The sequence below is a fragment of the Grammomys surdaster genome, unplaced genomic scaffold, assembly GCF_004785775.1.
Source record: "Grammomys surdaster isolate TR1022 unplaced genomic scaffold, NIH_TR_1.0 174, whole genome shotgun sequence".
NCBI lineage: Eukaryota > Metazoa > Chordata > Mammalia > Rodentia > Muridae > Grammomys > Grammomys surdaster.
The window spans coordinates 7,488,282-7,505,104 of NW_021604622.1; the positions used below are offsets into that span (position 1 = coordinate 7,488,282).

General features: G+C 40.8%; 1 protein-coding gene across 3 annotated transcripts in view; it reads left to right on the plus strand.

Annotated features, from left to right (window-relative positions):
• Zfr (zinc finger RNA binding protein) overlaps positions 1-6,875 on the plus strand; it is a 71,456-nt gene extending 64,581 nt beyond the window's left edge. For 2 of the 3 annotated variants that reach the window (XR_003711411.1, XM_028767537.1), the window contains 3 exons: positions 2,744-2,855; positions 2,969-3,066; positions 5,306-6,792. Coding sequence is in view for 2 of the 3 variants with exons in the window: in XM_028767537.1 (XP_028623370.1) it covers positions 2,744-2,855; positions 2,969-3,066; positions 5,306-5,485 (390 nt within the window). In the remaining variant the exon portion in view is untranslated. Of the gene's footprint in view, positions 1-2,743; positions 2,856-2,968; positions 3,067-5,305 lie in introns of all 3 variants that reach the window. The other variant, XM_028767538.1, reaches the window with a different exon arrangement.
• Positions 6,876-16,823: the final 9,948 nt, after the last annotated feature.

Genomic DNA, 16,823 nt, shown 5'->3' on the forward strand with positions numbered 1-16,823 from the left:
TTTAATTAGGTTTTGGAGGAGCAAGAGATCTTGAGATTTGATTTTGTACCTCAAGATTGGTCTGACACAGTCTTACCTCTGGCTTTTATCTTTCTGTTTTTAGATTTCTTATTTTATGCGTATGAATGTTTTGTCTACATGTGTGTATACATCATGTGTGTGCCTGGTAACTGAGGTCAAAATATGGTGTCAGAGCCCTTGGACTGGAGTTAGATAGCTGGGAGTCACCGTGTGGGTACTGGGAATCCAGCATGGATCTTCTGCAAGAGCAACAAATGCTCTTAACCACTGAGTCATTTTCCAGCCCCTACCAGTATCTTCTTTTATTTTTACTGTATAACTGAACAATGAGTTTTTCACCTTCTAAATCACTTAAGGATTTCATTGTAATTGCAGATTGTCTGGTTTCTTTGAATTGTTTTTGAGCTCCTATTTATTGTACTCCTGTGTTTTATTTGTGTATTTTGAGCGGGGTGTGTGTGCGTGCACGTGCGTGCGTGCGTGCGTGCGTGCGTGCGTGCGTGCGTGCGTGCGTGCGTGCGTGCGTGCGTGCGTGCGTGCGTGCGTGTGTGTGTGCGTGCGTGTGTGTGTGTGTGTGTGTGTGTGTGTAGGCCAGAGAACAATTTGCAGGAGTCTGTTCTGTCCTCGGCCATGAGTCCAGGGATCAAACTCGGACTATCAGGCTTGACAGCATGCACACCTTGCTGAGTGAGTCATTTGATAGGCCCTGTAATTCCTACTTAAATTTTAAATAAAAGCTCTGATGAGCACTGAAGAGATCACCGGACAGTTAATTGACCTGAACTCACTTCCCAGCACCCGCCTCCAATAGTTCCATCTATGACTCTTAACTCCAGAGAGTCACCGTCTTTGGCCTTGGTGGGCACCTTCAGAGACATGACAGACATGTGGCAGACACCCAACATACGTACATAGGAGTAAAAATAAATAAAAAGCAATTTTTTTTTTTCCAAAAGCTATGCTGAATGAATCCAAAGCTTTGTACTTAGTTGGAAGATAGGCTTCATATGGTTCAATCTGTGTAATGTCAGGAGAGGGCAAGTCTCTAGAACTTGAAAGTGGATTGGAGGGACGAGTAGAGAGAAAGATGTCTACTTGAAGATGTACAGTGATTTTTAAAAATTCTGGGATGATTGAATAATTTCATAAGCCTACTTAAAGCTTCTGAATTATAATTTTGAAAGAAAGAATGAATTATAAAAATGATAAATACTGAAAACTTTGCTAAATAAAAACCAAAAAAATCCAGATTGATTGGGGTTGGTTGTTTGTTTTAGATTTTATTTATTTATTTTATGTCTATGAGTGCTCTATCTGCTGGTATGAAGAGAACTTCAGATCCCATTGCAGATGGTTGTGAGCCACCATGTGGGTGCTCGGAATTGAGCTCGGGACCTCTAGAAGAGCAGCCAGTACTCTTAACCTCTGAGCCATCTCTAGCATGACTGGTTTGCTTTTTTAACCTTTTTTAACTGGTTGCTTTTTTTTAACCTTTGTCTTTCAGTCATTGGTTTAAGTTGTTTTTTGTTTTGTCTCGTAAATGTAAAATACAATGAAAATATTGTCTTTTTGTTAATTTCCTTGATAGCTCAGGCCTGTGTAATCTCTGCATTCAAGTAAGCTAACAGGAGGATGGGCTGCTTAGTGAGACCATGTCTTAGAATTAGAAACAGGCTGAAGTGAAGGCTCATACCTGTAGTCCATTTCACAAGAATCTGAAGCAAGCCTGCTGAGATCAAAGCATTCATGAGTTGTAAGTGAGTTCTAGGTTAGCCTTGAGGTGCCAAGTGAGATCCCCAATTGAAAAAATATAGAATTAAAGTATTAATGGAATGTTGTCCTGCTCAAACTCCTAGAATCAGTATTCTGTAGACATTAGCCTGATGTTTCTCATTTTTAGGAAGAAATCTTAAAATGTAAAGTTTTCTGATCCTACTGCCTTGAGTTTACTTACTTGTTAGCTTCTTTTAAGATGGATTTTCTCTATAGTTCTGTTTATCCTGGAGCTCACTGTATAGACTAAACTGACCTCAAACTCACAGAAATCTTCGTACTTCTTCCCCAGAGGCTAGCAAGTTCTTTGGTTTTTTTTTTTTTGGTTTGGTTTGTTGTTTTGTTTTATTGAGGTGGTACTATGTTGCCCAGACTGGACCCTCAACGATCTCATGGGCTTAAATAATTCTACTTCATCTTTCAAAGAAATGATATGAGAGGCATGAAACCTGATGTTTTTATTTAATTTGAATATTTTTATATTATAAAAATTACTGTTTTACGTATCTTCCTGGAAGGTTCCAGCAGTGGGGTGTTGTCTGCCTGTCTCAGGGATTCTTGGAGAAGTCAGTTCTACTGTGGAGGTTCCATCAGGCTCATCAGCTAGAGCTTGTTGCCCACTGAGCCAATTCATGGGCTGCTCACTCACTACCTTAATTTATCATGAATCATAATTTTTTTTTTTTTTTTGGTTTTTCGAGACAGGTTTTCTCTTATAGCCCAGGCTGTCCTGGAACTCACTCTGTAGACCAGGCTGGCCTTGAACTCAGAAATCCGACTGCCTCTGCCTCCCAAGTGCTGGGATTAAAGGCGTGTGCCACCACCGCCCGGCTATGAATCATAATCTTTAAAACCTTATCAACACTTAAGAATGTACCTATCATTCTGATGGTGTTTGAAAATGGTCTTTAAGCTGTTGGACATATTTTAATTTTGTTTTAAATTTCAGGCTATGGAGTTACTGGTAGAGAAAGCAATTAGCAGTGCTTCTAGTCCTCAGAGCCCTGGAGATGCCCTGAGAAGAGTATTTGAATGCATTTCTTCAGGGATTATTCTCAAAGGTAAGTGTTTTTATTAAGTAAAATTGAGTTTAATTCTTTATTGAATAAGAGGCTTACTTCTTTCCCAAGTAGATAATGTTACTAACACTTTTATCTCTTTACAATAACTATAGGCAGCCCTGGACTTCTGGACCCTTGTGAAAAGGATCCCTTTGATACTTTGGCAACAATGACTGACCAACAGCGTGAAGATATTACATCCAGTGCACAGGTAATTGAATTCTTGTTGAATTACTGTCCCTAAGGCCTGGGGGTTTTATACTTGTTTCTTTATGTGTGATATATATGTAATAACTAGACTAGTCATTGTGATACTTATTTGGGAAATAACCCTTTAAAGAGGTTAGTAAAAAGATTTACTGCCAGGTGGTGGCAGCACAGGCCTTTTAATCCGAGAACTCAGGAAGCAGAGGCAGGCAGACCTCTGAGTTCCAGGATAGCCAAGGCTACACTGAAAAATCCTATCTGGAAAAAACAAAACAAAAAAGATTTACCTTGCCAGAGATGGTGGGGCACACTCATTTAATCCCAGTGCTCAGGATTCGAGGCAAATAGGTCTCTATTATGAAGTTTAGGGCACACCGGGGCTAAACAATGAAATCTTGTCTCTAAAATCAAACAGAAAAGATTTACCTTAAACTAAAATTCACTGATAAGATTTTAAACATTTACTTATATGGATGAATGTGATTATCGCATAATTTTGTGTTTGTCTTCATATACCATGAAAAAAAATTAAACACCTCATTAATTACCTAATCAAGATAACATTTACAAAGCTAATCTCTTCCTTCCCTAGTCACTCTACCCCAAAGAGGAAATAGATCATTCAGTGATCCTTAAGGGGGTACAGATCCTAACATACACAAAGTACAGTTTTCCCCAGGCTCTGTCCCAGCACTACAAAAATAAACATTAAGTATTTGGTGGTGTCAATTCCAAGATTGAGGCTAGAGAGACGTCTTGGTATTTGAGAGCATTGGCTGTTCCTGCAGAAGACCCAGGTTTGCTTCCTAGCATCTACATGGCAGCGTACATCATTCATAACTACTTCTAGGGGATCCAGAATCCTCTTTTGGCTTCCTTTGGCATCAGGCAGGCACACAGACTCTAGAAATCTTTTTTTTTTTTAATTCCAAAATTTTAAAATAATTGGTGTGAATCTTCTAATTTTATCTGCTACTAATTAATATCCACTTGTATGGCGGAATTCTCTAATGAACCATATTCCATATTAGAAATGCGTCCAAATCAAGGTAGCATGTGGCTCCGTGATACAATTATCTAGATAATTAAGACTCTGGATTGTATATTCTGACACTACCCAAATTGGGGAGAGGTGTTGTAGGAATTGTAACTGAGTAAAATCTGAATACAGTAGCACAGGAACCATTTACCATTGGGTTAGGAAATCTCTAGAAGGTTGTTTGGTTGGTTTGGAGTTTTTGTTTGTTTGTGCTAGGGTCTCACTATGTAGCTCTTAGATGAATCTCTGTGCTTTCGAGGCCAGCTTGGTCTACATTCTTGAGTTCTACACCAGCCAGGACTACAAAGTCATGTATGAATATATGGATATGTTCATATGCTCTATCACAGTATAATTGTGGCACATATAAACCTTTGGAATCAAAGAACCTGATACTGGACTATTAAATATATAAGAGAATTTATATGTAATAAACCTCACACTTCAGTGAGAAAGGACAAATCATCAAAATAGTTTTGAGGTAGCTGATCATTCTGTTAAAAATTAAATATGTATGTGGGTTAAATGACTTAAAGAGACATATCAAAAGACTAAGAAGTGCTCTTAACATTAGAAGATGGGCTTTTTTTTCTTCCTTTAGGTTAGAGTTAAATCTAAGGATTATATATTGAAAATATTGTATAACCTCTTTAAGGTCACTGAGTCACTAAAGAAAGATGTGTGCTCATTTCCCTTGATTAAAGTGATGAGTGAGAATCGGGGAGTCTGCCTCTTGGGGTGGGAGATTGGAGACAAAGTTTCTCTTTATAGCTCTGACTTTTCTGGAAGAGTGAATTGAGCCTGGCTCCTCTGTAGGAGCAACAACATCTTTAACATCTTTAAAGACTGATATTTTCTGGCTTAATATTTTGGAAAGCAAATAAGCACACAGACATCCCCCCAACCCCAAAAAAGAAAAGACTATCAGGACATATGTGTTCCTTCTGATTAATCCCTGGTGGTGAGACAACCCATTCAGCGAGCTTCTTCCGTTACATTGTTTTTTTCTCATTGTTATATGGAGAAGTAAACTTAAGCAGAATTGATGTGCCATGAGATAGCTCTGCAGCTGAGAGGGAGAATGACCCCCAACTCCTACTCTGGCTATGGCATTCATGTGCACACAAGTAAATAAATGAATAAATGGAAAGTTCAGATTTTAGAGTGTTTTGACTTTAATTCTATATTCTAACTCTGTTTGCAGTTTGCATTGAGACTCCTCGCATTCCGTCAGATACACAAAGTTCTGGGAATGGACCCATTACCACAAATGAATCAACGCTTTAACATCCACAACAACAGGAAACGAAGACGGGATAGTGATGGAGTGGATGGATTTGAAGCTGAAGGGAAAAAAGACAAAAAGGATTATGATAACTTTTAAAAAGTTTGTGTAAATCTTCAGTGTTATAATAGGTACCGGTTTATTAGCTGTTTTCCATTCATAATAATGTCTACTTTAAAAGTTTATCAAGAATATAAAGAGTTTCATGGAAGAACCAAGTTTTTCTATGATGTTAAAAACTTATTGTACAGTGTCAGGTATTATATGAATGGAAAGAAATAAATTTGACTAGGGGAAATATAGTTGTTCCCCCCTTTTTTTCCATTATTTTAATTTTGACTGGTTGCCCTTGCTCCCTGTATTTTTGTGTCTTTTTATTATCTAGTGCATTGTGTTATTAAATCTTTACTGTATTTAATGCAGGATTTGTGCTTCAGTTGCTCTGTGTATTTTGATACTTTTATTTAGAAGTTTTGTTTGCTTTGAAGCTAGTTGTAAGTTACTTTGTGTTATAGATGATATCTTTTACCCCTTAATACTTTATAGCAGTACGTTTTTTTGTAACGTGAAACTGCAGGATATTTTCCTTTGTTATTCTGTATGTGAAGGATTACAATATAAAAAGCTACCCTGCCATTTAAGTGCTCAGAACTAGGTGTTTCTGCAGATCTTGTGGCATTTGTCTATCTAGTGTGATATATAAAGGTGTAATTAAGACAAATTCGTTAATCTAATCAAGTTTGCTGTTAGTTGTGCATTAGCAGTATAAAAGCTAATATATATTATATGGTCTTGCAACAGTTTTAAAGCATCTGCATAATTGATAATAAAATGCATGACATTTTTGTTTTTAATAGACATTTAAAATAATAATTTTAGGTTTAACACATAGATCTTTGTACAGTTGACTTTTTGACATAGCAAGGCCAAAAATAACTTTCTGAATACTTTTTCTTCTGTACAAGTGGAAAGGGAATTTTTCACATAGAAGTGGGCTATTGTTTTCAAAAGAACTTTATCATTGTGCAACTAACAATAACTAGCCCCAATTATGTGACAGTTCCTTATTGATGTGTGTGCAATTACTTTAGCAGCTTCTACAGTATAACACAATTGAATGAGCCCCACACATCCTGTCACCCAGGTCATTTATAAGTCTATTAACTGTGAGATTGATAAAGTATTACTGATTTAAAAAAAATAAGATTATCTAAGTAAAAAAAAACAGAAAATTATTTGGTGTGGCCATCCTACATGCTTATGTCTTATACAGAATGCTAATACTCCTAGCAGTGGTGTAATGAGAAGTTACATCTTACTGTGATGTATGTGTGCTCTGGTGCACAGATGTCGTTTGTTGTCACAGCACTACAGTGAGATACAGAAATAAAAAATTCATATAATGACTTGCTTGTGTTATGTGGTAGGCTGGATGGTGATAACTTTTGCTTGATACTACTTAACGCTTCAGTAAAACTGTATTCATATACGCTGTGTATATATGTGTTTCTCCTGACAAATGCATGTTGGTTGGTGACATAATTCTAAAAGATTGTAGGTTTCACCACCATATTGTTTCATTTTTCTAAGGTTGGAACCCTTCACCAGACAGAAAGAATACAAGACTGGGATTTTTGCAGATCTGTCTATATTATCTGTTGTGATTATAAAAGATAAGGAGAGAGAGGATATGTTTTGGTGGATGTGCAGTCAGGTGTGGTAAGGTTTGGGGGAAGAGGGTGCTTGCTTGAAAAGGTACCCCCTTCTCCCTGAGGGACCAGCCACATGACAGTATAATATAGCATAGAGTTTATTCAGGGCATAGGCAGAGGAGTTGAGAGGGTAGTAGAGACAGAGAAAGGCCCGGGGGGGTGGGGGGCGGAGAGAGTAGAAGCTGGCCATGAGCATGTGGAGAAAAGGGGGGAAGGGAATGGGAGAAAAGTGGAAGGGGCAAGAGGACAGAGTGGGAACAAGAAGGCAAAAGCAAGAGAGAGAGAATGGAGGGGGCAAGCAGCCCCTTTTATAGTGAGTCAGGATACCTGGCCATTGCCAGGTAACTATAGGGTGGAGCTTAGATAAAATGCTAACGTTATCTGTTTGACTTCAGCAAGCCTTTATTTTTATGGTTTGTATTTTTACTATGATCTTTTTAATACTTTTTTTTTTTAGGAGAATAAGTGTTTTTACCTCAAGATTTGAGGTCCAACAAAAGTTCGTCTTAGAATATGAGTTCTTCATCATAATGCATCACTACAAATATTTTTTAAACTTTAACATAAAATAGAAAAGGAAGGAACCATACCCATCACTTTCTGTCACACCAGTATTACTACCTAAGATACCCAAAGCCAAGAAAACAAGTACACAGAAAATAATTTTCCTGATGAGTTTAGATGTAACAATTCTCAGCAGTATGTTGGCAATCTGAAAATTAAATCTGAAAAAGATCGTAATTGAGTTAGCTTTACCTGGTGGTACAGGGATGATTCCATATAGGTAAATAAAAATTACATGATCAACTCCATAGAAGCAAAAAAAGACTTGACAAAATCCCAATTCCTTCATGTTAAAAGTTCTGAAGGAGCCAGACAGTGGTGGTGCACACCTTTAATCCCAGCACTCGGGAGGCAGAGGCAGGCAGATTAAAGACATATTGCCTACAGGCAACATTTTAAATGGGAAGGAACTCGAAAGCATTTAAACTGCAATTGGGAATAAGACAGTTGTACACTCTTGGTGTTCAAAACTAGATGATTTGACCCTATTGCTGGAGATACAACAGTTTGATGGCAGAACACCAGATAGTCAAACCACAACTGATGTAAAACTTCTCCCTTGCTAATTAGATTTCAAGAAGCAAGGTGGTATTCAGGCTTCTTTGTGAGAATAGCCACTGGTGACATCACACAGCAAAAAGCCCTACGTTAGTACCATCCTAGCAGGCACAATGTGTCCTCTGGTAAGCTAGTGGCAGCAATGTTTTGGAACTATTTTTAGGCTATTTAGGACTGGACTTGAGACATGTTTCACAGAAGTGAACTCATGCTTGGTTACATAAAAATCTAACCAAAAGGTCTTGGCATGGGAAGTCATAGGCCCAAGATGGGAACCTGTTGCCATTGTCTTGATAAAGAGATATGCTACCAAACGTGTGTTTATTCACACAGACTAGTGCTGATTTCAACACTGGGGAGACTCTGCAGTGGTCAGCTGTTAATATGAAGACTCATAACTGCTCCAAGTGCTGAGAATAAGTGGTTATTATCCCGTTCTGAAGACTCAGGAAACACTGAGAAAGAGGAGACCAAAAGAATAGTAGGGTCGTGAGGGTGGGAAAGCAGTATTGTGGAACATTCTCTTCCAGACATGACTTGACTGTTGAACTCACTACAGCTTTGGATACCTGCACAGGATTAGTCAACAAGATGAATCAACAGGGCTGGAGAGATGGCTCAGCGGTTAAGAGCACTGACTGCACTTGCAGAGGTCCTGAGTTCAGATCCCAGCAACCACATGGTGGCTCACAACCATCTGTAATGAGATCTGATGCCCTCTTCTGTTGTGTTTGAAGACAGCTACAGTGTGCTCGTATATAATAAATAAATCTTTTTTTTTAAAAGATGAAATAACATTCTGCACAAATTACACTCAGTAAGCTATAAAAAGGGAATCATCGTGATTAAAGGAATATGTTGGAGTCCCTGAGAGAGTTGGAGGGGGGGTTGTTGAGGGTGCATATGACTGAGATTCATTGTTTACATTTAGGAAATTGAAGAGTAAATGTATATTCTATTTCTGAAGAAGAATCAGAGTAGTTAAAATATGATATGCCAAAGAATTGGTATTACTCATTTAGATAAAATTCCACTTTTGGAAAAAAAAAAACATTTTAAAAAGAAGTATTAAGTGTGGTTAGCAGTTTTGAATAAAACTCTCCCCCATCCGCTCCTGTCTTTAACCTGCTTGGATATTGGAGAGTGGTGTTACTTGAGAGGGATTAGAACATGTGGACTTGTTAAAGTAGATACAGCTTTATCGGAGGAAGTGTACCACGCAGGTGGGCTGTCAGAGTTTAAAAGCCAAAGCCAAGCCCACAGTCTCTCTCTGATGCCTGGAAGATCTGAATGTAGAACTCTAGCTACCATGTCTGCGTGCCCCCTGCCATAGCATAATGGACTAAACTCCTGAAACTGTAAGCAAGCCTCAGTTAAATGCTTTATAAGAGTTGCCATGGTCTGCCGGGCGGTGGTGGCGCACACCTTTAGTCCCAGCATTTGGGAGGCAGAGACAGGCGGATTTCTGAGTTTGAGGCCAGCCTGGTCTACAGAGTGAGTGCCAGGACACCCAGGGCTACACAGAGAAACCCTGTCTCAAAAAAACAAAAACAAAACAAAAAAAAGAGTCGCCATGGTCATGCATGCTGTCTCTTCACAGCAGTAGAACACTGACTGAAGACACTTAGCTACATAGTGATATTCTGTCTCAAAATACTGGGAGAATAGGAAATAGATGTACTACCTAGTCAAGCATAGTCACTCACTATGCCTATAATCTAGATGCATCCCATAGTCAAAAAAAAAAACCCTAACGTTATCTATGAGATACTTTCTTTTTTTCCAACTATTTGATTGTGAATATGGAATACTTTGGACTTTGGCCATCAATAACATCATGATCCCAACATTTGGGCAGCTAAACACGGGATCTAGGCTGGCTTGAGCTAGACAGAAAAACCCTAGTATGCTTGACTATCCTGACAGGCTCACATTGGGAGTTGGGGGTTGTTGCCAACTGATGGAGTTTAGGGAAGCGACAAGACCCTGAGGATCTGACTTCATAAGTGGATCAATTAGTGAATTTGTAAGTTGACAGTATTACAGTAAAGTGACGGAAACATTAAGAGGTGGGAACAGGTTTGAAGAAGTAGGTCTCTGGGTCATGACCATATATGTCTTTTTTTTTCTTTAACAAGCCATTATCCTAGGTTGCTTCCTGTTGCCATGATAAAACACTGACCAAAACCAACATATGTGAGGCAAGGGTTTATTTCATCTTAAAATTCCCAGATGACACTCAAAAATCACTGAGGGAAGTCGGGGCAGGAACTGGAAACAACTGGAGGCAAGAGCTGATGCGGAAGCCAGAGAAGAGTGCAGCATACTGGCTTTGCACCCCATGGCTTACTCAGCATTTTTTTAAAAAAAAACAATCCAGAGCCACCAGCCTACAGGTAGCACCACCGAGTATTTTCTCAATTGAGGTGCCCTCTTCCCAAATGACTCTAGTTTGGTCAAGTTGACAAAAATTAACCAGTACCCCGACTAAGTGTAGTTAGTGCTGCTCACATGTGCATGGATACAGGACTAGGGCATGGGAAACCTTCCAGTGACCATACCATCAAAAAGACTTGAAAGGTAGAGGCAGGTGGATCATCTCTCTGAGTTCGAGGCCAATCTGGAGTATATTAGTAAGTATATCCTAGGATAGCTGGGGCTATGAAGGGTGACCCTGTCTCAAAAGAATTATTTTTCTTTCCCCAGGAACTAACAACTGCCAGTAACCTCTAGGTAAGAGGTGGTACCTGGAAGTCACCTACCCTATCTATGTGAGATTTTGGCTTCCTTGGTCTTGTGTAAGTCATTTTTAAAGATTTATTTATTTTACATATGTGAATACACTGTAGTTATCTTCAGACACACCAGAAGAGGGCATCGGATCCCATTACAGATGGTTGTGAGCCACCATGTGGTTGCTGGGAATTGAACTCAGGACCTTTGGAAGAGCAGTCAGTGATATTAACCACTGAGCCATCTCTCCAGCCCTTGTGTAAGTCTTCTGTAGGTGACTAGAGCTGCTGTGAGCTTATGAATGTGAGAGCCATGCCTTGTCCAGAAGACAGCATCCCATGGCACTTCTTCCCGGTTCTCTGCACTTCTGTAGTTTTTGCCTCCTCTTCCACGGTGTTTCCTTAGCTTTGGTAGGGGTTAGGTTAACACAGATGTCCTATAAAGGCCCGATCGCTCAGTCTCTTTTTCTCATCACCTTGACCAGTTATGCATCTCTCTGTTGACTGCTGCTCCCTGCAAAAAAAAAGACCTCATACATTCTAAGGCTGAAAAATAGCCCATGTCTATGGGTATAAAAAGTAGTTAGAAGGCAATGTGGCAAAAATAACAATGGCAAGTTCTACACTAAGGCCCATGGCCTCTCCAATGGGCTTTTGACTAGAATTACACAACCAGACATGAAATTCTTTCCTGTGGAACAGGCCTCAGATGTGATCAGAAAGTGGTTACTTACCCAACAGCAACCACTATTTTACTGGAAGCCACAACTTGCCTAGTAGGTTGATATTACAGCATGCAGAGTCCAGGACTAGATGAGGTCATTGTCTCTGGGTTTCCATTGCTGTGAGGAGATACCATGACCACAGCATCTCTTATAAAGGAAAACACTTAATTGGGTCTGGCTTACAGTTGAAAGGTTTAGTTCATTGTTCACCATATGGTAAAGCATGGTGGTGTGCAGGTAGACCTGGCGCTAGAGAAGGAGCTGAGAGTTCTACATCTGGCAGCAGGAAGAGAGAGGGGCGCTGGGCCTGCCTTAAGCTTTTGAAACCTCAAAGCCCACCCCCTGTGAAATACTTCCTCAAACAAGGCCACGCCTATTCTAACAAGACCACACCTCAGCCACACTAAGAAACTGGATGTCTCAGACCTATGTAAATGCAAAGCCTTCCCCTTGTCTGGTTCGTAGGAATAGTTCTAAAGCCCTCAGATCTGCTCCAAGTGTTGATGAGTGATTGTCCAATCAATCGCAGTTTATTTCTCCAAGATGGAAAGAAGAACCTGAAACTGCTCCCCCACAGAGACTTCCTGTCAACTATTGCTAACCCCACCTCCTCTTTGTCCAGTTGTATATAATAAACCTGGCTCCTTGTTCAGCTGTATACTCTAAACCCTCCTCCTCAGTCCATATGTATAAAATAATGAATTGTAATCTCTAGATTGCTGCTCGTGCCTCTCCATCAAAGCACATGGCCTATCCCCGTACCACTTTTCTGTACATATGTCTGTCCGTTGCCAAGACCCAACCACACAGGTTTCCCTATCAGTTTGAGGCTGGTTTCTCTATGTCCTGTAGCCATTTGTGGCATCTTCTGCAACAGAATCTCACTGTGCAGTTATGGTTGACAACTAACAGAAATGGCCATAACCTAGATTATTCTAGAATTCTCTGGTACCAGTAATTTGGAGGACACAATCTCATGTTTTGCACTGCGATTATCAGTTAATCATCCATGTCTTCTAATGTGGTAGCTTGTGCTTTTAATTCCAACACTTGGGAGGCAGAAGCAGGAAGACTCTGTGAATTCAAAGCTAGCCTGGGCTGCACAGAGAAATCCTGTCTCAAAAAAAAAAAAAAATCAGTAAGAAGGAGGAGGAAGAGGAGAAAAGGAGGCAAAAGAGGAGGAGGAAAAAGAAGAAGAGGAAGAAAAGGAAGAAGATGAGGAAGAGAAAGGAAGAAGGGAAGGAAAAAGAGAAGAACAAGGAGAAGGAGGAAGAAAAGGAAGAAGAGGAGGAAGAGAGTCTTACCAGGTATATGAAGCTGGAGTTCATAGGACTCATGGCTCAGTGGTTAAGAGCACTTGTTCTTGCAAAGTTCGATTCCCAGCACCCACATGGAGGCTCACCACTTCCTTAGGTACCACACAAGCATGTGGTGCACACAAGCAGACAAAGCAGTCATACACACGAAAATAAAGTAAATCTAAAAAAAAAAATGTTTAAAAAATGTTCTGTTCGGTTCTGTAGCCCATTCCTTAATCGGGTTGCTTATTTTCTTAGTGATTAGTGTTTTTTTTTTTTTTTTTGGTTGTTTGGTTTTTTTTTCAATTTTTTTTATATCCTAGATATTCATCCTCTGCTGGATGAACAGCAGCTGTCACTTTCCTGGGCTACCTCTCTTGCTCAATTCTTTTAGTTAGTTGTGTGTGTGTGTGTGTGTATTCATGAGTTGTAGCATGTATGGAATGTCAGAGGTGGTGACACTTCTCTCCTTCAACTCTACGTGATTCTGATTCTGGGAATTGAATTCAGGTGGACAGGCTTGTGGGGCAGGTGCCTTTTCCTGCTGAGCCATCTTGAGGACCCCTACTTTTTTTTCTCTTGGTCTTTAGAGCTTCACTCACAGTCTCCTGCTTCTCATTCTTTCTCAGTCTGTTTCCTGTCAGCTGTGAGCTTCACGTGGGTCAGAAGCAGTGGAGTCAAGCCCATGGACTGAAAACACAACTCAAAACAAGGAAGTCCTCCCTTTAAACTGTCTTTGTTCTATTTTTCTGTTCCAGAAATAAAACATTAATGCAGACCCCCATCTCAAAAAAGTGGAATTGGCAGCATAATGTTTATGTGTCCAGATGATTCTCAAATATAAATGGCTTATAGGAATATGAAGCCAAATATTTAACCTTACTAGTAATCAAAAATACACAAAAATGCACAAATGATAGAATGCTTGTCAACCCAATAGACAAAACATATAAAGATTGAAAACAGTAAGGTCAGAGCTTGTCAATACCAAGGCAAAGCTGCAGAGTATCGGCTCAGTCTTCCTCCTCCTCATCTCCGTCACTGTGGTTCTTACGGTTGTGTTTTTGGACAGTCTCACTATCATGCATAATGCATGACACTTGTTTGTGGCCTCAAACTTATGATCTTCACTCCTCAGCCTTCTGAGTGCTGGCGTTACTGTCATGTGCTACCATATCTAGCTTCAGTCAGTATCTTAATTGAGTTTTTTGAAAACACATACATGGGCTGGAGAGATGGCTCATCAATTAAAAGCACTGACTGCTCTTCCAGAGATCCTGAGTTCAATTCCCAAAAACCACTAGTGCCTTACAACTATCTGTAATGGATCCGATGCTCTCTTATGGGGTATCTGAAGACAGCTATGGTGTACTCAACATTGATACAGAGGACAGTTCAAAAATCATGACAATGCTAGCATCCGGGCTATAACCAGATTTCTGGGCACAGAAATCAGCAACTGAATATACAGTGCACAAGACCAACCTCAAATAGGAGTGGGGGGGGGGCCGGCCAAAATGCCTTTTCTTTGAACTAGGGAAAGTTGAAAGGTGTTTCTTTATTGATATGAGCAGAGCCGGAGAAAGCAGAGCACAGAACCTTCTTCTTTTCTACAAGCAAACAGATTACTTCCCTCGTGTCATGTGGTTTCAAACTGTTTCTGTGGATATTTCCTCTCCAGCTGATTTCTCACAGGGACTGGAAAAATTACCCCCTCCCTATTTCTGGGTCCCCCAGCTCCTCCCGGCCGGAACGTTTCTGTTCTGATTTCCCAGGCTTGTGTGAGATATTTGCAGAGTCCTGTGCTGCCTGTTTGACTTGGCTGCCCTGAAAACATATTCCTGAGACCAGGTGGATGAATGGTGAATAGACTCCAGTGTTCTGCACATGGTATGGAGCCAGGAAATGGCTGATCATTAACAGGCTCCAGCAGGAAAAAAACTACTGGAGTAAAAACCCAGAGGTGTCCTATGCTAGCTCAGGGATTCCCAGTGTTTTCTTTGTGTGCCTTTGGGTAAAGCATACTTGCTTTCAATTGCTGAAAACTGCATTTTAAAAACCTTGGGGTATATGACTCTTTCTAACCTGAAATGGGGGTACAAGAGTACAGTTCCCTGAACAATAAGCCTATCAGGTTTGCAGAAGAGTAATGGTGAACCAAGCCCCAAAATACAGGCCTGACTGCATTTGGAGCAAAGATCAAATATCCTCGTCAGTAAGACATGTGACATTTTATTAGGGAAGGTTCTCCTGACCTTACAGCTGCCAAAGCTTCCTGAGATCTATAAACTCCAAATGCCAGCCCCTCCCACTGTTCCTGGACATTTCCAAGCCGCTTATCTGGCCTCAAACAAAGCATGAGAGAGGAAACAGATTCTCTGGGTGTCGGCTCTGTCAAATCAGAGAAGAGACAGCTGGACGGCTGGTCCCCCACTTTTCTGTGGCCCACAGTACAACTTTGGTATCACACATGTTATTTTTATTTTGAGATATAGAGCAGTCGCATAATTGGATGACATATGCAAGCATCATATTGTGTGACTCTTCATCATTTGAGACAGCAGGAAGCCCCCTCCTCCTTCCTGGTGACCATCTCTAAAATAGATGCAAAATCTTGAATTGTATTATCCTGGAATGAGTCATGAGACATTTAAGTGGGGAGCCACAAGAAGATTAAGTTTTTCTAGTTGCTGCCAACTCTCCCTCTGAGCACACACATGTGAACATGCACGCACTACACGCGCACACAAAGAAGGCGGAGGATCGTCCCTGCGTTTGCCACTTGCTCCCTATAGCTTTCCACATGACTGGGGGGGGGGGGGCATTCGAGAGAAGAGTGGGCCTGACCCTAGCACGTCCATGTGGGAGTTTGTGTGGGCGGGCAGCAGAGGATTCGGAAGGGTAGCATGACTTTTTCAGTTACTTGTTTTTGTGTCTTCTGAGTTTTCTTGTGGCTCAAGCGAGCTGAGAAAGGCTGTCAGGGAAGAGAGCCGCCATACCCTACAAAGGAAACGGACACACCTACTCAGGGAAACAACATGAGCCAAGAGGTGCCGGCTTGCCTGGACTTCAGCATGCTCACCAAATCCGTGGATCTCACAGGAACAGAAGAGAGTGACCGGGACCCCGGTGAGCATCCTGTGGGTAGAGCACCTTCCCTTCTGGGGGACAGACAAGTCCCTACGTCTCCTCACACTCTCATACCAGACCAGACCTAAGCTTCCATTCAGTGGAGCTGGGAGGATGAAGAAAATAGAAGTTAAAACTGAACTCCCACTCACACTGCCTTTGCTCAGATAGCACACTGTCTTGCATAGCTCCCGAGGTGGCCCTGCCTTTCAGTGTGATTCTGGGAGGATTGTTTTTATCATGTTTGTTTACCTTTTAAAAAGTAAATTGAGAACCACACACAGTATTAGAAGATCCCCGGGAGATTTTAAGAAAATATTTCTTAGCTGGGCAATGGTGGCACATGCCTTTAATCTCAGCACTTGGGAAGTAGAGGCAGGTGGGTCTCTGTGAGTTCGAGACCAGTCTGGTCTACAAAATGAGTCCAGGAAAGGCAGGGCTAAACAAAGAAAAACCCAGTCTCGAAAAAACAAAACAAAAAAGTTCAAACAAACAAACAAGTAATTTTTTTTCCTTTGGTTTTTTTGAGACAGGGTTTCTCTGTGTAGCCCCTGGCTGTCCTGGAACTCACTCGGTAGACCAGGCTGGCCTCGAACTCAGAAATCCGCCTGCCTCTGCCTCCCAAGTGCTGGGATTAAAGGCGTGTGCCACCACTGCCCAGCCTAATAAGTAATTTTTAAAAGTATTTATTTATCCATGTGTCTGCATGAGCCAATCTC